Source organism: Oryctolagus cuniculus, chromosome 7 (genome assembly GCF_964237555.1).
Source record: "Oryctolagus cuniculus chromosome 7, mOryCun1.1, whole genome shotgun sequence".
Lineage (NCBI taxonomy): Eukaryota > Metazoa > Chordata > Mammalia > Lagomorpha > Leporidae > Oryctolagus > Oryctolagus cuniculus.
Genome location: NC_091438.1, coordinates 119,666,922 through 119,688,415, shown reverse-complemented (window position 1 = coordinate 119,688,415; position 21,494 = coordinate 119,666,922). Strand labels below are relative to the sequence as shown.

At 60.0% G+C, this 21,494-nt stretch overlaps 1 protein-coding gene across 22 annotated transcripts in view; it reads right to left on the bottom strand.

Moving 5' to 3' along the window:
* LRP8 (LDL receptor related protein 8) overlaps positions 1-11,367 on the bottom strand; it is a 69,025-nt gene extending 57,658 nt beyond the window's left edge. For 7 of the 22 annotated variants that reach the window (XM_051856466.2, XM_070078472.1, XM_070078475.1 and 4 more), the window contains exons 1-2: positions 11,086-11,366; positions 10,296-10,415 (exon numbers count right to left, since the gene is read on the bottom strand). In XM_051856466.2, the coding sequence (XP_051712426.1) occupies positions 10,296-10,415; positions 11,086-11,197 (232 nt within the window). In that variant the 5' untranslated portion in view covers positions 11,198-11,366. Of the gene's footprint in view, positions 1-10,295; positions 10,416-11,085 lie in introns of all 22 variants that reach the window. The other 15 variants (XM_051856467.2, XM_070078476.1, XM_051856471.2 and 12 more) reach the window with 4 other exon arrangements.
* Between the last annotated feature and the right edge of the window lie 10,127 nt (positions 11,368-21,494).

Sequence of the window (21,494 nt, the reverse complement as noted above, 5' to 3'; positions counted from 1 at the left end):
CCGATGCAGGTCACTCAGCAAGTCAGTGACAAGGGGTGGCTGCCTGGGGGTGAGGCTGAGAGTGGGGAGCCGGGCGGGGGTACTGCGACAGAGTTCAGATCACAGGGCTCCCAGAGCGGGGACCTCCGCATAGAATCTGCACAGGTGAGAGAGGCCAAAGGCCAGAGGGAGGCAGGGTGCAGTGTCTGGGGAGAGGTGGGGGTAAAGAGAACCAGGCCTGGCCATCCTCTCTGTCCTGGTTTGGTCCAACCCAGGAATGCAGGAAGAACTCCCTGGCTCAGTGGGGCCCACGCACCAGGCGCCCTGAGCTTTCTGGCTCTCCGCATAGGCCAGCAGGACTGGCCTCTCCGACTGTGCGGGGCAGGCGTCTGGGGTTCAGGTTCTAGGGACTTGCAAGCCGCAAGTGGAGGGGCTGCTGTTGGAGCCTGGGTGTGGCAGACACCGAGGGGGCTGCGGCAGCCCTGCACCGCTGTGCCCCGTGGCTAGAGAAGCAAAGAGCATCCCAGGGCTGCTAATTCACGTGGTCTGCTCTGGCTGGCCCACAGGCGTAAGAAAACAGGCCCAATCACGGCTCTGTGAGAAAATACACAAGCAGAAAACTCCCAAGGAGACACAGGCCCTGCTAATAAACAGTTGGCTCTGACTCCGCACGGCCGCTTTGGCTGTGGCCCCTGTGTGGGCAGCTGGGCAGGGCCCCAGAGGCCTCCTTTGGTTGGATTTCACAGCCTGGATCCTGCTTTTAGTCCTGGGCCTCCTGGAGCCTGGGGTCAGGCCATGGCACCATCTAGCTCCCCTGAAAGCTCTGGCCCTGGGGAAAATGAGAATCCCAGGGCGTTGGGGCCCATGGGAGCCTGGAGATACCACACTCCCAATGAGCAAAGACCCCAAGAGGGGCAAGGATCTGCCAAATGGCCACTGGGCAAGGCAGGTGCAGACGTGGGCCTGTTGCCCAGACCACGGCTCTTTGCAACAACCTCAGGCCCCTGGGAAGGGGCCCGATAGCTCGCAGGCCATGGCTACGGCCTGGGGAGGAGCGGCTACCATGGCAGGGGGCAAGTTAGGAACAGAAACTGCTGGTACCTCTCCAGCTGCCAACAACTGCCCACTACATTGGCCTCATGGCGGGTGGTGGTGGGGCCTTTCCGTGCCAAGTGTGGGAAGAAGAGCATTGCTGTGGCCCCATATTTGCTATGTGTGCACAATAGTCACTCCCACCTGGTACATGCCCCTCGCATCACGCATGCACCCCCAAACACGCACATGTGTGCCCATGGCCAAGAAGGCACTCTGGGGATGACGGGGCAGCAGGTGCAGCTCAGGGCTGGAGAGAGAGAGTGCGGCGTGAACGCCCCTGGACTGAGGCCTCCAGGAATGCCCACCCTTGGCCTCCACCTACTCTGCAAGGCAGCTTAACCTGGGCTCGATGGGCCTTCCAGTCTCTCAGCAGCTGCCAAGTCTCTGACGCCAACCTGGACTCACCGGTGAACCAAGGCCCCTCGTGGGTAACGAGGCCAGGCCCAGCTGGTTAACCAGCTCCTGAGGGCCACCCAGAAGGCTGCCACCCCGGCCCTGGTGCGGACAGGAGTGGGGGTGATGATGCCTGCAGGCCCCACCCCCACCCGAGAAGCCTCTGTCCTCGCAGGCAGCCACGTCCTCCCAGCTGGCCAGCTGACCTAAATCTCTCCTGCCGCAGCTTCAGCAGCCGCCCTCTTGGTGTGTCCTTGGTGGAGGAGGAGGAAGCTGCGACGGTCCCTTCCAGCGGCCAGTCCCTCCCAGGAATCACAGGCTTGGGAAGGGGCACGGGAATGCTCACTTCGACGGCCGGGCTCTGGGCAGAACGGCTCCCGGTGCCTGTACACCTCTAAGTTGTAGGTACATTTCCTCCACTTCAGATCAGCTCACGGGACTGGGAGGTCTGACCCCGTCTCTCTTCCTCACTGCACAGCACCCAGCCCACAGGAAGGAGGCAGGAGGGAAAGCAGCCCACAGAACTGGACTCCTGTGGTGTAGCAGGTTAAGCTGCTGCCTGCAGCACTGGCATCCCATACGGGCACCAGTTCTAGCCCTGGCTGCTCCACTTCCTATCTAACCTCCTTGCTACTGCACCTGGGAAGGCAGCCCAAATGCTCGGGCCCCTGCATCCATGTGGGAGACCCAGAAGAAGCTGTTGGCTCCTATCTGCTTCAGCCTGGCTCAGCCCCTAGCTGTTGCTAACATCTGGAAAGTGAACCAGCAGATGGAAGATCTCTCTCCCCCTCTCTCTGTAACTCTGCCTTTCAAATAAATAAGATAAATCTTTAAATTAAAAAAAGAGCCCATCTGCGATCTGTCTACCAGCCCAGAATGCAGCCCACCAACCAGCCATACTCCCCACCCTAAGGGACTCTGAGGACACAGGCCCCCACCGCCACCCCCAGGCCAGGACTGCCCAGCTCGTGCCCTGAACTCAGCTCTCGGCAGGAGTCTGCTCTGAGTGCGGTTGGCAGCGCAAGTGGAGCTAGGACCAATAAGTACAGGAGAAATGAAGTTCAGAGAGGGGGAGCCCCTCGCCCGGGGTCACACAGCAAGTCAGGTGCAGGAACAGAACAATGCTGGGGAGGGGACGGAGTCTGCCGATAACAGTGGCAGGAATGAAGGGACGGTTTTGTTCTCATCTGCTTTGTTTCAGTGGGGGTAGGAAGTCCTTGGGGCCAGAACACAGTTGCCCTTCCTCTTTGCTTTGCGAGGCTGGATATGGCTACTTTGTCTGTCTCATAGGACAAGGTGGACAAGGTGGCCCTGTGCCCAGGGAAGAGGGAGGGCCTTTGGGCTGGAAATGGGGTCAGGGGGACACGTAGGAGATGTGGCTGTGGAGATGGGAAGGCCTCCTGTGTGTGTCTCTCTCTCTCTCAACGATGTATCTTAAGGGAGGGATCAGACGAGGGTGCGGAGGTGTGGTACAAACACGGCCATCCCAGCACTGTGTAGAACAGGGAATGGACACTGCGACACCCATGGGGAGAACACGCGGGATTATGCGATGGGACCTATCCGGCCCTTCTAAGCAGTGACGGGCGCCCACGGCTGTTGGCACGGAAAGCCGCGTGGGACACCGGCAGAACACAGCGGGCACGGCCGGCCTCGTTGTTGCTGTATCTGAAGCAGCCCGGTCGGTGTCCAGGCACACCAGCCCTCACACAGACAGAAGCCTGGTGTCAGGGCTCACCATGGTGACTGCCACCTTCCTCTTCTTGCTCTTCTCTAGGGTTGCTTTGTGTTACAAGGACCAACTGGCGTTCCTGCACTCAGAACAAGTTCCTTCCACTGGGGACATAAACAAAGCCAACGAAGCGCGTGCTGGCTGCAGCGCCACCAGGAACCGCGCAAGTCCCTGATTTCCTTACGAGGACAATGGGGGCGCTGCCCGCCTCCCCGGCTCGTCCCTCTGAGGACAAGCTGGAAAAGCCAGGACGCTGAGGCAGTCTTCCTGGGGACTGGGATGGAGTCCCCTGTGGCACCCCAAGGCCGGTGTCCAGGGAAGGTCGGATCTCCCAGCTTGTGGGCACCTGGGCTGGGCCCCACCCAGACGCAGGGGTCAGATGGGACACAGCAGGTGAGGAGCAGTCAGGGCTGGGTGGGACCTTCAAAGGCCCGCAGCCCCTCTGGAGGCACGCGATTCCTGGGGCCTGCGACATATGGCAGCTGTGGGAGGAGCCAGGGCCAGCAGGACTGGTAATGAACCACTCCCCAGGGGCGCTGCTGCTGCTGATGGGGAGGGACGCCTTGGGTGCCCGAGCAGGCGGGGAGGTCACCGCGCACGTCGGCTCCAGAGCCCAGGCTCATTCCTCCGTGTGAGCGAGGCCCCGCCCCAGGTGGCCAGCATGCGCAAGGATTCTGGCTCTAGGGACGGCGCCATGGCTCACTAGGCTAATCCTCCGCCTTGCGGCGCCGGCACACCAGGTTCTAGTCCCGGTGGGGGCCCCGGATTCTGTCCCAGTTGCCCCTCTTCCAGGCCAGCTCTCTGCTGTGGCCAGGGAGTGCAGTGGAGGATGGCCCAAGTGCTTGGGCCCTGCACCCCATGGGAGACCAGGAGAAGTACCTGGCTCCTGCCATCGGATCAGCGCGGTGCGCCAGCCACAGTGCGCCGGCCGTGGCGGCCATTGGAGGGTGAACCAACGGCAAAAGGAAGACCTTTCTCTCTGTCTCTGTCTCTCTCTCACTCACTGTCCACTCTGCCTGTCAAAATAAATAAATAGATAAAATAAATTAAAAAAAAAAAAAAAAGGATTCTGGCTCTCCTTAACACATCACCCTGGATGCCTCGCTGGCAATCCGGGGCCTGCAGTCCCCCAGCACGGGGCCCACAGCTCTTCCATGGAGAAGCACTGGGGCTGTCACTCCCTGAGGTTGTCTGCCCTCAGTGGCCCTGCTGCACGCTTGGCTGAATAACCACCACCTGGCAGGCTGTGGCCAAGAGAACCCTGGCCCTAGCGCCGGGACACATCCATGGGAGGCCAGGGAAGAGGGTGCTCTCCCAGGGCCCTGTGGGGTCCCCGAGAGGAGGGTCCCTGCCCAGACCCACAACCGTGTAGCCCAGGGAGGCACTGTGGGCCCAGTGGTCACTCTCCCGCATCCTCCACACACTCCAAGCTCCCGGCCCTCTGACCCAGCAGGCTGGACAAGGGCGGGGCGGACAAGCTCGAGGAGGTCAGTGCTCTGCACCAGACTGACCTGGGTCGGACCCTGGCTCCACCACTTAACAGTCACGGACACTGGCCAAGTCCCTTGTCTCTGGGCCTCAGCTGGAATAATAGGGCCAGTGTTGAGGCGCAGCGGGCTAAGCCGCCGCTTGCGATACCAGCATCCTGTATCAGAGCACTAGTTTGCATCCTGATTGCTCTGCTTCTGATCCAGCTTCCTGCTAACATGCCTGGGGTAGCTCAAGTGCTTGAGCCCTTGCCATCCACGTGGGAGACCTGGTTGGAGTTCCAGGCTCCTGGCTTCAGCCTGGCCCAGCTCCAGCCATTGAGGCCATTTGGGAAGTGACCCAGTATATAAAAGATTCTCTGTCTCTCTCTTTCTAATAAATATAAATTTTAAAATGTTTTTAATTAAAAAAAAATTGGATGGGCTGGTGCTGTGGCGAAGCGGGTAAAGGCACCGCCTGCAGTGCTGGCATCCCATATGGGCACTGGTTCGAGTCCTGGATGCTCCACTTCCGATCCAGCTCTCTGCTATGCTGCTATGGCCTGGGAAAGCAGTAGAAGATGGCCCAAGTCTTTGGGCCCCCACATCCACATGGGAGACCCAGAAGAAGCTCCTGGCTCCTGGCTTCGGATCAGCACAGCTCCGGCCATTATGGCCAATTGGAGAGTGAACCAATGGAAGGAAGACCTTTCTCTCTGTCTCTCCTTCTCTCTCTGTGTAACCCTGACTTTCATATAAATAAATAAATCTTTTAAAAAAATGGGAATAAGAAGAAAACAGCTCTTACAAGCTGAGCAGTGCCCGTGGCCCAGGTCAGTCCCAGGCAGGGTACACACGGCCAGTATCTGCTATCAGTGATTCGGGAGAACTATGAACGCAGGATCCCTGTGTCCAGGCAGGGCTGGGGAGCACACGATGTGGAGAAGGATGGAGACTGAGAACAAGGCCACGCAGTGGGAGCTCAGGGGCTGCGGGGTTGAGGTTGTGTCTGGAAGGGTGTCCTGGGCGGGGGGTAGGGGGCACCTCTGCCAGGCCTTCAGAGGCTGGGCGATCAGGAGACAAGGCCCGAGCCTCCCACAGCCTTCTGGGCTGGCTTCCCGGGAGCAGCATGGGCCTAGGCACGCCAGCAGAGCATCCACTTGGTGACAGCCCTCAAGGGGGCAGGTGCTCCACCAGCCCCCTGGGCTCTGCGGCTCCTCTCTCCATCCCTGGGGAGCTCTCTGCCTCCACCTGCCGCCCGCCTTCCTCACCCCTTCCCCACCGAGGGAGCGAGTGCAGACACCTGGGGAGGTGGCCAACCGCCCTCCAGGCCCCTGCAGGCCCAGGAGAGCTTTCCACAAGCTTGGCCATGGCCTGCTGGGCCCAGGGCCAGGAGACAGACCTGGGCCTGGAAGAAAGGAAGCATAGGGCCTGAGCTGCAGGGTTGCCCCTCCCTGAAAGGCCCACCCAGGAGGCCAGACAGGACGGACACAGACGTCAGGACAAGCACACGGCCTGCGGGAAGCCAGCCCCTGCCTTCCTAGGGCCCCACAGGCCTGGCTGACTCAGTTCTTCCCCCAGGCTGGGCAACCCAGTGGCTGAGGCAAATGCCAGGGCCCTCAGACAACAGCTGGCAAAGGTACCCAGAGACTCGGCGAGACGGCTGGCGGAGGCAAGCCACACCCACCGCCATTCCTGCACCACTGCTGCTGACCAGGCGCATTATGCCAGCAAGCTCCAAGCAGGGAGGGCCAGGTGGCCTGGGGATAGCCCGGGGACAGCTGGGATGTAAACCCAGGTGCCTGATTCAGGGCTCCACCGAGTGGTGCCTTCAACCCAGGTCCCTAAACTCCCCCAATGGACACTTGCAGTTCAGCTGCGGAAAAGCTGCTTGGAGGTGACACGGGCACGGAATCGTCCAACACAACAAAAAGAACGTCACCAGTGCGGGAGGGGAGAGAGTGTTCCAGGCAGACGGCACGGCACGCGCTGGGGGCCGGAGGCCGGAGCGGCAGGAGCTGCAGTCGGCGGCACGGGTTTATAGCAGAGGATGGGGGACAGCAGGCAGCGGTGCTGAGGTGTCTAAGCTGACCTCAGCCCCTGGCTGCTGGAACTGCCTGATCCGAGGAGGAAGCCGAGCTTCAGAACCGGACCACGAGGCTGGGCCTGGGGTCTGCGCTCTCCACCGAAGGCCAGATGCAGGCGACAGTGGCTGCGGGGGGCTGGGGCCAAGCTTTAATTATTTACAAGGCTGCTTCGCAGCAGGCCTAGCTCAGCACTCCTGCGGCCCAGGCTCGCCCAGCTAATGAACTCTGCGCCGTGGGACAGCTCGCCACAGCCGCTCTTTATTAAACATGGGATGGAGGGGGCCGAGGGACACCCGGACAAGCCAGGCACAGGGGCCCGGCACCAGAGTGCTTGTCCAGCCCACCTTCCTACAGGGAGCCGCTCGGAATCCTTCCCAGGGCTGGGGCTGAATACATCATCTCAAGAGGAGGACTGGAGGCTGGGCATGACAGGCGGGGTCACCCGCAGGGCGGCCCCCGCACCTCCCCTGGCAGCAGCTCGGCTGCTGGGCACCTGCAGCCACATCCCAGCCCTTTCACCCTCGAGCCAGCTGCTTCACCCCTCTGCACCTGTGAAATGGAAACGATTCGTGGACTTCACAGGTTCGCCCATTTTACAGGCCGGGGAAAATAAGGCGATGCAAGTCAAACCTCAGCCACAGCCTGGCCCACAGCGAGGGTCCCAGCATCCTATGCGCGCTGCTGGTGTCCTTTCTCTGGGAGCAGAGGCCTGGCCAGGGGCCAGGGGCACCACCTCTCCACCCGCGCTAGGGAGCAACAGGAAGCCGGGCCCAGGGGCCAGCTGGCCTACGTGACCCAGGGCCACAGCCAAGACTCCCACCGACATCCCTGGCCGAACTGCCCTGCTCCCGGCCCCTTCCTCCACTTTGAAGGTCCTTGCAGCCGCAAACGGAGGGAGGCCCCGTGAGCTTTTCCTTTCCCCAGCTGGCCCGTCCCCTGTGTGTCCCACAGGCCAAGTCCCGCCCACCGAGAATGAGGCCCAGGACCGAGAAAGCCTGGGTCTGCGCTCCTGAGGAGATCTGTGGCTGTGTGGCAGCCACGCCGCCTCTCCTGAGTGAAGGGTGCCAGAACCACCTTTCAAGACCTAGCTCACTACCTCCTCCTCCAGGAAGCCTTCCTTGGCTTCCTCAGCACCAAAGCTCTCCCCCTCTGGCCTCGTGTTCTGGACTCTGTGGGAGCCTGAACTCATGATTTATAAATTCCAGCCCTTGGTCTGCAGGTCCAGGGAGGTACACAGGCAGGACGGCCCAGGCCTTCTTGTAGGGCCCAGTGCCCAGGCAGGCTGCTCAGGGAGGAGCCAACAGCCTGAGGGCAGAACCGTCAAAAGAAACTTGGTCTGGGCAGGGGGGCCCCTTCCACGGGGAAAGAACGGAACGGGAGAGGAAAGAACACCTCCCAGCACGTGGCCCGGACACAGCCACCCAAGGCCTCGCCTCCGATTTCCCCTTGCGGCCACTGGGAGCCATCGCTGCCCTGCCTGGAGACTTTCCATGCTTAGAGTCGATGATGGAGGGACCACTCCAAGCCCCTAACGTCCTGTGCTTCTGTCCACTACCTCCCGGCCCAGCATTCCATCCCACCCATCTCAGAACCACAGCAGAAGCCCAGACCGGCCAGTGGTGCTCTCCTGGCCCCAGCGAGGTCCCCACTCACCGCCACCATCAGGGGGCTGCTTCACTCCTCCACCTTGCCTGCAGCCCCCAGTGGGGACGAGAGGGAAGCGGACCAGCGTCTGCAGGCCTGGGGCTTTCCACACCACACTCCCCACCCCCTGAGTCCTGGTGGGCGGAGCGCCTCACCAAGTTCCGTCATTCTGAGCTGGGTGACCTTGGGCCAGCCACTCACCTTCTCGGAGCCAGCTGGTCTACAAATGGGTGACAGGGGAGCTTCTGTCCCTTCGCAGCCACCCCCACGAGACTGCTGCCATCAACAGAACCAGGGAGATAAGGGACGGGCAGCCCAGAAACACAGTTTCTTTCTCCCTCCCTGGCCCTCGGCATGGCCACGGAGGGGGACCACAGCTGAGCGGCTCCCACTGATGGCACTCCCAGCGCTGGGAAACAGTCAGGGTCACCACCAGGCTAAGCACCCTCACGTCAGGTGCTTAAGTTCAAGCTCCTCCTTAGCCACCCAGCGGCTGTGCAGCAAGGAGTTTCACCTCTGAGTGCCTCCGTTTTTTGCTCTGTGAAATGGGGCTGCTGTGAAAACAAAAATTTCTATGAGACGGGCACTTCACCACAGTGCTTGGCACAGTGGTCAGCACATATTGGTCTTGCTACTTCCAATTAATTACATTTCTAGAACTGGTCCTCAATCCCGCTAGGACTGCCAGGGCAGGAATTATTAGTTCCTGGGGTCAGGTGAGGAAACAGAGGCAGGCGCCCCAGGTCACAGAGCCAGCGCTGATCGGGTTTGACAGTAACGGGGTGAAGTTGTCTGGTAAACATGGCCGGGGGCCCCTCAGGTGCTCAACACAGAGCGTGCCAGTGCCAGCGTCCCTCGGCCCTTCCTGCCCGCCGCGTGGGGTGTGGGTCTGTCCGCCGGCTGCCCTCTATCCGCAGGCGCTGCGCTCCCGGGGGGCGGCGCTCCAGCACAGGGCACAAGGCAGGCGCCCAGTAATAAAGCAACTGCTACCTCTTTTGCGGCATCCCATCGCAGCTCCCTGCTAACTTGCTTCCGGTCCCCAACCCCCGCGCACCCTGAGAAGGAACTCCAAGATGGCCCACACCCACCACACTCAGCACAGGCAGCCGGCCACCTGCACACGCCGGCAAGGGGTGGGGGGTTCACGCACGCCCTCGGACCCGCTCCAGGAAGCAAACCCTTGCTCCCGGCCCCCTGCTTCCTGGTGTGCCCCATGACTCATTCCGGCTCGAGCCACCAGGAAAGAGCGGTGGGCGAGCACGGTAAGGTTAACGGGCGGCTCCGAAAAGCTCTTCGCAGTGACTCGGCAGAAAAGCGCCGGGCCCCGCCTGCACCTACCATGCGGCCGGGCGGGGCGGGGGCAGGGCCCCTGCGCCCAGGGCGCCGGAATACTACACAGCCGCCCGCTCCGCGATTGGCCGTTACGGCCACGGGGGCCTATGGGGTGGTCCTCGCTCAGCCAATCAGGGGCCCCGGGGAGCCCATTCATTCACAAAACCCGAGCAGGAAAAGGAGCGCGGGGAGGCCTGCAGCAGCGTGGAACTTCGAATCACGCGCGCGTCCCGCGGGGCCGGGCCGCGGGTAGGAGCGGGCGGGAGGCTGGAGAGCCGTGAGCCAGAAGCGTGCAAGGACGGCCGTGTCCCCGCCCACAGTGAGAACACCCCGGGTCGGCGCGCCCTCTTCCCTGGGCACCCTGCCTCGGGCTCCGCCTCTGGTCCCAAAGACATGCCGGCCGCCTGCTCCCGCCAGGTCGCCCAGAGCCACCAGGCCCGGAACGAGGGTGCAGGCTCGGGCGGCGAGGCCCGCTCAGGCGGCTGGGGGCTGCTGGAGCCACGTGTGCACCTGCGCCCCCCACCGATCACTTCCTCCCAAGCCCCCGTGCCCAGGCAGGTTACTCACGGCAGTCGTCCTCGTCGCTGTTGTCCGAGCAGTCGTCGTCCTCGTCGCATCTCCACACGGAGGGGATGCAGCGCCCATTCCGACACTGGAACTGGTGCTCTTCGCACTCCTTGACTGGCCCTGCGGTCGTGGGGGGAGGGGGAGATGGATCAGCTGACTTGAGCCCTGCGCCCCACCACGCACCCCAGGCTGCCTGGCGAAGGGAAGGGGTGGTGTTGGAGACCACGGGGGTTCCGGGCATCCTCGCTCCGGGATGGCTTGGCTTGCTCGGAAGACGGGCCGCTCGGCACAGCACACTTGGGGTCGGGCATCCCTCCACAGAGAGACACCCACTGCACACACGGCCCACAGTCATTCACGCAGACCCAGCGCGCGAGCACACCCCCCTTCCATCAGCCACTCTCTCTCCACCGAGCGAAGGGGTCCCCGGAAACGCATTGTCAGGCGGGGGAGCCGCTGGGCTGCGCTCACCGCCGCAGCGGAGCGAGCGTGTTAAATAAACCCCACCCGCGACACTCGCACCGCTCAGCCGAAATCAGAAATAATCTCCCGCACACCCCCCTCCCCGCAAAGTTCACAGCCGATTGGGCCCCCTACTGAGCCCAAGAGCGGGTGCCCGCAGGCTAGAGCCTCGGGGACGGGGGTCCAGGACACATTCAGGGGCCGCCGGGTCGCGAGGAGCCTGCCCAGCCCGGGGTCCGCGCCGCAACCCGCCCCCACCCCGGCCGCTCCGCCGCGCTTTGTTGGCTGCTCTGGCAGCGCAGAGCGGGGCCGGGAGCGACGCACGCACCTTGGCTGCCGCGCAGCGAATCCGCTGCCGCCTCGAGATGCTGGAGCTGCAGCAACAGCAGCAGCAGCAGCAGCGCCCGCGGCCGGAGCGCGCCCCGCTCCGGGCGGCCCATGGCGGGCCGGGGGCTCCGGCCACCGCGCCCCGCGCACCCCGCGCCGCTGCTGCCGCCGCGCCTCAGCCTTCCGAGTCCTTGCCGCGGCGCCGGGGCTGCCGCTGCCCCCGCCGCCGCCGCCGCCGCTGCCGCCCGCTCCGGCTCCTCGGCTGCATTTCAAGCAGGTTCGGTGACGCTCGGCGGCGGGGCGGGCTCAGGCTGGGCGCGCGGCCCCGGCCCTGGGCGGCCGCCGCCGGCGCGCGCGCTCTCTCCTGCTGCCGCCTCCGCCCCCACGCTCCTCCTGCCACCGCCTCCTCTTCCTCCTCCCTCCTGTCCTTGGTCCAGGCCTCCCTCCACGACCCCGCTCAGGGCCCGCGTGAGTGCAGACGCGGGGATGAGATAGGCGAGGACTCTGCCTCTGGAGATGGCAGCAAGTTTAGGCGAAGCAGCGTGAACTGCCTGGAGGAGGTGACGGGCCAATCGGAGCCTAAGTGGGCCTGGGCTCCGGAGAAAAGATGTTCCAGGGCACATGGGCCTGTGCAGTGTGCGTGAGGGCGGGGGTTGGGGGTGGGAGCTTGGGCACTAAGATGTGCGTGATCAGAGCGAAGCTGCGGGCTCTGGGCAGGACCTCTGCACCTGCCACATCAGCTCCCGCTATGTAGCTGCTTTCTCTGCATGTTTGCACCTGTGCAGGGCACACGCCTGGGTGATCCTGGGCAGGGCTGTGTGGCAGGTGGCTTGGGCGTGGAGCACGGGCCATCCATCCACCCTTGTCCAGTACCCACCATGGTCGCGGGCGAAGGGGCCCACAAAGTACCTCTTGGCGTGGCGGAGAAAGGCAAGCCCCATGGGGGACTCACGAGAGAAACGTGCCCTCGCCGCCACCAGGGGCCGCTCGTGCAGGGACCCTGCGAGGATGACGCGGCGCCTTCCCTGGCGGCCTCCCCAGCCTGCGGGATGTGGGAAGCAGAGCTGGGACTGGGTTTCAGCGGCCTGCTGGCGAGCCTGGCACAACCACACAGCCATCTTTGGAGAATGAGGTCTGAGGGCCTGGCTTGCGAGCGTCGAGGCCCAGAGTTAGGCTCTGCTCTTGCCCCTTTGCTTCCCCAGGAGGGTGGGAGCAGTGAGCCCCAGGCTCTGCAGCTGCCCCTGGCTTATCAGCGGCCATCTGAGCCTTATTGCTTGTCCCCAAGGATCGCCCAGAAAGGGGCTTCCACCCCAGCAAGCCCAGTGGCGCGGGATGGGGGGGGGGGGCCCTCTCATTAGCCCTTCCACTCCTAGTGAGGGCTGAGAGCACCAGCCCTGCCCACAACCCCACCTCCCTTCCCCCAGCCCCAGTGGTGGTGGGGAACCTCCACTTCTGCAAAACCACTGCCCAGAACCCAGCTGGCCCCAAACAGCCGACATGGCTGGTGACATTGACCCTGCTGTAACCTTTAGCTAATTATAATAACCTTATTTTAAAATGACCATGCTCCACATGGTGCACCTGATGCCACGGCGCTTCTGAGACTTCAAAAAACAGGTAAGAAAGTGGGAAGTCCTCAGGTCTCTCCCCCTAGGAATAGTCAGAGCCCCTGGGAGAGCAGCTCACACTCCAGTGTGTGCCCATTCCCCCAGTACCTCGCTGTGTCTCCTCCTCACAGTCTGTCCTGCAGCGTAGACATGAACCTGGAGCCAGCAGGAGGTCAGAACCACCCAGACGTGGGCCGGTGAGTCTCCCGGCTCTGACCTCCCTTGTGTTTGAGAATCTGGGTTTCATTCACTCCCTTCCACCGCTGCTAACTCCTCTTTTTTTTTTTTTAAGATTTATTTATTTATTTGAAAGTCCGATTTACACAGAGAGAGAAGGAGAGGCAGAGAGAGAGACAGAGAGATGTCTTCCATCTGCTGGTTCACTCTCCAGTTGGCCGCAATAGCCGGAGCTATGCCGATCCAGAGCCAGGAGCCAGGAGCTTCCTCCGGGTCTCTCATGTGGGTGCAGGGGCCCAAGGAGTTGGGCCCTCTTCTGCTTTCCCAGGCCATAGCAGAGAGCTGGATTGGGGGTGGAGCAGCCAGGTGTTGAACTGGCACCCATATGGGATGTTGGCACGCAGGCAGAGGCTTTACTGGCTATGCCACAGCGCTGGCCCCTGCTAACTCCTCTTAACCCAACCACATCTGCCCCCTCCAGAATGTGTTGGAGGTGAGCAGGCTGAGAGCCCATCACCGTGCAGCTTGGACACATTGGGTCGATGGTGAAGGAGGTTTGGTAAGAGAGGCGGGACCTGCTCCCAGACCATGCAGTGCAGTGCTCAGAGCGTCTCCTGTTTCCATTGTCATCTGGCCATGGACTTTCTACATTGCCTGACCTCTGTCTGCTTCATCTGTGCCTTCTAAAACTCGAGCCCTTTTGCTCCTTTGGGATGAGCACCCCATGGCATATTTGCCACCCTTGCCAATAAGGTCTCTGGTCCCCATGCAGTAATTCTTTCCCTATATGTAGCAAATAAACTGTCATTCTCTGACCCACAAGAACCCCCACTATCTCTGCGGAAAACCTTGGGCTTTGGCCATGCTCAGGTTCCTGGCTCCGACACCCAATGGACCCAACACCACCCCTCCCACCCCACCTACTTGGGGCTTCCATCTTCTCTGTCATTTGTTACAGTGCAGTCACTTCCCATGTTCATAGCAGCACCCAGAACAAGGGGCCTGGATGTGGTTCAGACATGCCTGACAAGTGCCCCAAGGGACACTTCATTCAAGAGTTTCTCCAGGGGGCCGGCGCTGTAGGGCAGCCATTAAGTTAAACTGCTGCCTTCAATGCCAGCATCCCATGTGGACACTGGTTCAAGTCCCGGCTCCCCCACTTCTGACCCAGCTCCCTGCTAATGCGTCTGGGAGGACAGCCCAAGTGTTTGGGTCCCTGCACTCTCTTGGGAGAGCGGAAGAAGCTCCAGGCTCCTGGTTTCAGCCTGGCTCAGCTCTGGCCGTTGCAGCCATTTGGGGAGTGAACCAATGAATGGAAGATTCTGCCTCTCTCTGCAACTCTCCCTTTTAAATAAATAAAATAATTTTTTAAAAGAGTTTCTCTGGGGCTGGCACTGTGGCGTAGCGGGTAAAGCTGCCTCCTGCAGTTCCTGCAACCCATATGGGCGCCAGTTTGTGTCCCGGCTGCTCCACTTCTGATCCAGCTCTCTGCTATGGCCTGGGAAAGCAGTAGAAGATGGCCCAACTCCTTGGGCCCCTGCACCCACATGGGAAACCCGGAGGAAGCTCCTGGCTCCTGGCTTCAGATCAGCACAGCTCCGGCTGTTGCTGCCAATTGGGGAGTGAACCAGCAGATAGACGACCTCTCTCTCTCTCTCTCTCTCTCCCAATGCCTCTCCTCCTTTCTCTGTGTAACTCTCACTTTCAAATAAATAAATAAATCTTTAGAAAAAATAAAAATTTCTCTGAATTCTTCAAAACAAGAGCTCTCTAGCCACTCTTCATTGGTACCTTTCAGGATTAGCCTAACAGTGGAACTGCTGAGGCTGGACCTGAAGCGCTGGGTGGCCTACCACCTTGCCATGATGCTAACAATGAGGCCTGGGGTCTGGTGACCACCTCCCTACAACCCCCGCACCCGCCCGCCCCGGGAACCTCTGCTCTCCTTTTCCTCTCCCTGGGTCATGAAGAGGGTCTTTCAGCCATGGGGAACTCCCCAGCCTTCCCAGGCTCACCCCTGGGTTGCCTCCTTAAACACTGGGACGCCCTTAGACTCGATGTTCTACACAAGAAGCTCATTTTCTTTTGCAGTGATGCTTGGTCACAGCATACGCTAGAGAGTGGGAAAACCTGGCCGCCCTTGACTTTCACCCTGCCCTCCAATTTGACTTCTTCTGAAAGAGATAACCAAAACGGTCAGGAATTCCTTACGTCCAGACTGTGGTGCTCTGTGAAAGCCCTACCCTTAGGGGAAGCTGTAGGCTCTGTTATGCCCATACCCTCCTGGAGACGTCAGATTTGAAAGGGCATCAGATAGAGTAGGCCGTGTGGCGTAGTAGGCTAAGCCTCTGCCTGCGGCACTGGCATCCCTGAGCGCCCTGTAATCTCTGAGCCAACCCAGGGGACACTGACACAAGAAATGTTCTGAGGTCAGCTCTGTGGCTTAGCAGGTAAAACCGCCGCCTGCAATGCCAGCATCCCATATGGGCCCTGGTTTGAGTCCTGGCTGCTCCACTTCTGATCCAGCTCTCTGCTATGGCCTGGGAAAGCAGCAGAAGATGGCCCAAGTGCCTAGGCCCCTGCACCCACATGGGAGACCTGGAAGAAGCTCCTGGCTCCTGGCTTCAGATTGGCCTAGCTCTGGCCGTTGTGGCCAACTGAGGAGTGAACCAGCAGACAGAAGACCTCTCTCTCTTTCTCTCTTCCTCTGTCTCTAGCTGTCTGTAACTTGGCCTTTCAAATAAATAAAAGAAAGAAAGAAAGAGAAAGAGAGAAAGAAAGAGAGAAAGAAAGAAAGAGAAAAAGAGAGAAAGAAAGAGAGAGAGAGTAAGAAAGAAAGAGAGAAAGAAAGAAAGAAAGAAAGAAAGAAAGAAAGAAAGGTTCCCACCTTAAAATTCCACCTGGTCCTGCAATGTAAACAAGAAAGGTACTGGAAATGGATTTCTTTCAGCTCCGAGGGGGCCTGGGAACTCAGTGGATTCCCACAGCCGATCTGACCCCTGCACTCCTGGAGTCCTGGAGACTCAATGTCACAGGCTAGACTCTCAGTTTCCTTCCTTCCTTCCTTCCTTTCTTCCTTCCTTCCTTCCTTCCTTCTTTCTTTTTTAACAAAATGTATTTACTTATTTGAAAGTCAGAGAGAGAGAGAAATTTTCCATCCACTGGTCACTCCCCAAATGGCCACAACGGTAAGGGTTGGGCCAGGCCGAAGCCTGGAGCCAGGAGCTCCATCCAGGTCTCCCACACGGGTGCAGGGGCCCAAGGACTTGAGCCATCTTCTACTGCTTTCCCCCAGGCAGCGGCTTAACTCACTGCACCACACAGTCAGCCCCAGCACATCAGCTCTGATACAGAGCTACTTACTCTGTCCTGGATTCCCACGCGGGATCCCCATCCTCAAAGAGCTGTGTCATCTTGGCAGTGGTGGCCAGTCCCACATGGAAGACGTCCTCATCTTCCACCAGTTTCTGGTGATGCTGGGGTGTCTGCGCCGACTCAGCTCGCCCCATGGGCTCTTTTCTCGGAATCTGACGGTGTCGCATGACAGCGACTCCACTACCAGTGACCAGTGACAAACCCCCAGCTCCCCCAGCGGAACTGCAGGTTGGTTGGCAAGGGAGTTTCAGATCTTGGCTGGGCAGGGACGATGTCCTAACAAAGTAGGAAGAAGTTACAGAAGGTGGACCTTTCTCCCACACCATCCATGAAGATTAAGAAATGAAAATCTCTGGGGGCCGATGCTGTGGCATAGTGGGCTAGGCCTCTGCCTATGGTTCCAGCATTCCATACGGGTGCTGCGTTCTAGTCCCGGCTGCTCCTCTTCCTATCCAGCTCTCTGCCATGGCCTGGGAAAGCAGCAGGAGATGGCCCAGGTCCTTGGGCCCCTGTATCCACATGGGAGACCCAGAGGAAACTCCTGGCTCCTGGCTTCAGATAGGCGCAGCTCCGGCCTTTGCGGCCATTTGGGGAGTGAACCAGCGGATGGAAGACTCTCTCTCTGTCTCTCCCTTTCTCTGTCTTTAACTCTGCCTCTCAAATAAACGAATAAAATATTTTTAAAAAATGAAAATCTCTGAGCTGGGGGAAAGATAATATAGGCAGGTAGCTGGCAGGGAGAAGCTGAGGTGGCCAGCCCCTCCCCATGACCCTGTCTACTCCGCCCACTGGCTCCTCCTCTGCGTGCTGCAAAAAACCACCACCCACAGTTGGCACTGGCTGAAAATATCCAACATGGCTGCTGATCCTGCGTCTGCAGTGACCTACAGCTAATTACAATAACATTATAATCAAACTACCGTGGTTGACACTCCTTCTTCCATCACGCATCTGATGCCGTGACACCTCCAAGACTTCTCAAAAGGGCAAGAGAATGCGCAGCACTCAAACTCCACGCCTGTGAATATCCCATTCCTCAGATCATGTAAAGGGATAACCCTGACCCCCGTAAGGTGCACATCTCTGTCCAGCAGGCCCACCTCCTCTCAAGCATGTGTTTCACTCTGCAAATAACACCTGTTGTTCTGCTGTGCCTTGCTTGTGTCCTCGATTCCTTCCTGTGTCAGAGACAAGAACCCGGACCCAGCCCTCTGACAGCAGCTTGCCCATTCAGTCACTCAGCAAGCACGCTCAGGCCCTGCACTAGACCTGGAGAACCACAGTGAATCAGACACAGAGCCAGGCCCAGCCGCGGGGCGCTGGGTGGCTGGGGGTGTCTCTGGCTGGTGCGGAGACTATCAACAGACAGACGATGAAATGCAGGCTGCATCCTTTCCACAAAAGCTTGTGTAGCACCTGCCGTGTGCCCAGCGCTGTTCAAGAACACAGTGTAGAAAGGGAGAGAGCCCCTCCCTGCTCTCCTGCAGCTGCTGTCTTCACTGGGAGACACAAACGCAAGAAAACAAAAAAGATTCTTTCAGATCATGGAACTGCTGTGGGAAAATAGAACAGGTGATATGAGAGGTGGGGGTCAGGTTAGAGGGGCTGTCGGGTCACACACCTCCAAGGGGCTGGCCTGTCCCTGAATGGCAAGGAGTCCAGGCCCGTGAGGATCAGGTCGGGGGGCTGGTGCTTAGACGTGGTAGACTAAGCCTCTGCCTGTGGTGCCTGCATCCCACGTGGTTACTGGCTCCTGTCCTGGCTGCTCCTCTTCTGATCCAGCTCTCTGCTATGGCCTGGGAATGCAGTGGAAAATGGCCCACCTTCTTGGGCCCCTGCACCCAAATGGGAGACCTGGAAGAAGCTCCTGGCTCCTGGCTTCAGATCGGCACAGCTCCTGCCATTGTGGCCATTTTTGGAGTGAACCAGCAGATGGAAGATTCTCTCCCTCTCTCTCTCTCCCTCCCTCTCTCTGTAACTCTGCCTCTCAAATAAATAAATAAATCTTAGAGAGAGAGAGAGGGAGAGAGAGAGAGAGATCAGGTGGAAGGGGCATTCCCAGCAGAGGGGTCAGCAATCAGAGGTGCAGGGTGAGCTGGAGGCTGGTGGCAGGGCAGGGGTGGGGGCGCCAGGTGAGCTCACTGGAAGGAGCCATCAAAGCCCCGAGCATGTGAGGACGTGCAGGCCACAGTAAGGACTTTGAGTTTGTGACAAGCACGGTGGTGTCCACTGTGACCCCAGAACGCGTCCAGCTCAGCCGCTGCACCCCTGCTCCGTGGTCTTGGGAAGGTCAGTCCCACCTCGGAGCCCCAGGTCCTCGTCTGTGTGACGGAGCTGATGGGGAGCTTCTGGGCGTCACTCGGCGTCAGGGCTGTTGTGTGGGCTGAGGGTCAGAGGCAGCAGGTGTAGGATTGGGGCACGGCCCTGATGTCAGACTGCGTGGGCTTGAGCCTCTGCTCTCCCTCCCCGGCTCTGCCAAGTTGGGCAAATCACTGACAGCTGTGGCTCGGGGTGTTCATCGGAACCATGACCGTGGTGACACTGCACACCTCACTGTGTCGTGTGGGGACAGCATTAGATGAGGTGGCCTACGCACAGCATACAGTACACAGTAGGTAGATAATACATACTAGCTATCGTTGCTGTTCTTCAACCGTAATTCTCTGTTCAAAACCCCAGATGGCTTTCCAACTCCCCCAAATAGATGGAGCCCAGGCAGCCCCAGTCTCCCCAAGGATGTCTTTGCTCAGCTGCTTTCACACACGCATGTGCCAAATGGGCAACCCCTTGTTGCTCAACAGCCCCTCAGCAGGGGGCCTCCTGGCTCCTCTCCACTCCCACCCAGCTTGGGCCGCTTCCCTTGGCCCTCACGGTCCAAGGCTTCCCTTTGTCACAGCCTTGGTGTCATGTTTGTCCCATTTTACAGATGGGCACACAGAGACAGAGAGGTCACACAGGTAGTAATGGCAGAGCCAGCATGTGAGCTCTGGAGACGAAACTGGGAATTGTTCAGGGCCCCTAAATTGGATAATTCCTGTGAGGGACAATGGGAGAAAGCCCAGCCCTTGGGTCACAGAGGACACCAAATGGACACCAAGGTCCTGGTACAGCCTCTGCTGTCCAGGTGACTTCCTGTCCTGACCTGCCCTCTTGCTCTGCCCCTGGCTAACTGAAGTGCAAAAGTACTGCTCACTGGTGTGTTTCCAAACCTACCCTCCTATGCAAGGGATTTCTCATGAGACAGGAATGGTGGCCTCCACCTGCCGTCAGCGTGGGCCCTGTGCCTCCCAGGCCTCCTCGTCCAGCCACGAGGCGCCCAGCAGCCAAACGCACACCCTGCTCCCGCAGCACATTGGGCTCTAATCTCTCCAATCACACTGGGCTGTTGTTCAGGCCCCCATCCGAAGGGGAGCCCCTCGGGTCAGACCTGGGCCCCCCTGGCCCTTACTGTGCCACCAGGGATGACTTGTTCATGACATGTGGCCAAACACATTCTCTCCAGGGCCAGGGCCGGGGCCGGGGCCGGGCCCAGGGTCCTTCTGCACGCACCTTGCCAGCACACTCTGCTGGCCTTGTGCTATCGAGAGCTGCTGTCCATCCCTGCCCTTGGCCAGCTCTCGTCTGAGAGCAGAGATAGCTTGGGACAGATGGTGACAGCCCAGGGGGATAAGAGCCCCAGGGAGGGGGCTGCTCAGGGGCATCTAATTTCCATCCCCAGATACCCACAGCTGTATCACTGCCAGCCAAGGTCAGGACCAGTGGCCCCCAGGCCAATCACAGCTAAGCTTCAAGGGCAACAGGGCTGTCCCCCTCGTTTCACTCCCTGTGCTGGGCGGAAGCATAGCTCTGATCCTACATGCTGTGCTGGGAACCTTTGCCCATTTTCCTGGGCCACTGTCTCTCTGTATTTGTGTCGCTGTCTCTGTCTCTCCAAGTAAGTGACTTGATCCTGTAAAAGACCAATTTACCACATGAGCTCTACGTGGCTCCAAGCAGCCATGGTTTAAGTCACTTGCAACCTGTGTGACCTGGGGGGTGAACTTGAACTCTTTGTGCCTCAGTTTCCTCATTTAGGGGCCAGCACTGTGGTGTAGCGGGTAAAGCATTGCCGGCATCCCATATGAGCACCGGTTCCAGCCCCGGCTGCTCCACATCAGGTCCAGCTCCCTGCTAATGCGCCTGGGAAAGCAGCAGAGGATGGCCCAGGTCCTTGGGTCCCCTGCACCTATGTGGGAGACGCAGAAGAAGCTCCTGGCTTTGGATTGGCCCAGCTCCAGCCGTTGCGGTCATTTGGAGAGTGAACCAGAGGACGGAAGACTTGTCTCTCTGTCTCTGCCCCCCTCCCTCTGTAACTCTGCCTCTCAAATAAAATGTATCTTTTTAAAATGTTTCCTCATTTCAAAGATGGTTATCAAATAGCCTCAATCATCTATCACTGCCTAGCAAATTAACCAAGCTCTGGCAGCGTCAGCCGTGACAGTGCGCGCCATCGCCCCTCCTGGCGTCTGGGCGGCTGGTCTTGAGGATGCTCAGCTGGGTCCCCTTCTGGGCCTCTCCGGAGGCCACCTGCGGCTGGAGGGGCTGGCTGGCTCTCACACGCCTGGCAGGTTCACATCGGCTGTCAGCAGGGAGACTCTGTGTTTCACCGCTCCATTTCTCTCCGGGGGCTGCTGGGGTGGCCTGCTGACCCGGCAGCTGGCTTTCCCCGGCTGACTAATCCCCAGCTGGGCAGTTGACCCGGCAGCTGACAGTTCCCCAGCAACTGACCCAAGGGAAAGAGAGAGAGCACGGAAGAAATCTCAGTGCTAACCCTGACCCAGCCCTGGAGCCCCCCCCCCCCTTCTCCATATCCGGCGGTTGCTGGGCGGGCCCCGGGTCGGGGAGGGACTACACAGCAATGTGAGCTCCAGGTGTGGACTGCCACACCTCTCCTAGGGTCAGGACGGGGAAGAAAGTGAAAGCGTGTGTTCCAGGCCACAGGGCACACGTGTGTGCCTGCGCCTGTGACTGTCACCGTTGGCGTTGGGCACGCAGGCAGCAGGCCGTCAGGTTGTCGGCACTGATGGTTGCTGTCACTGCTGCCCGCTGTGGGACCCTCTGCTGTAGGGGCTGAGAGGATGAGGGTGGCTCCAAGGCGCACAGCAGAGCAGGCAAACCCAGCCTCACTTTCTCACCCCTTGGCCGGGCGCTCTCAGCACAGTGGCATCACCGCAGCTTCCTGCTCTCCTTCCTGCAGGTCCCAGGGCCGGTG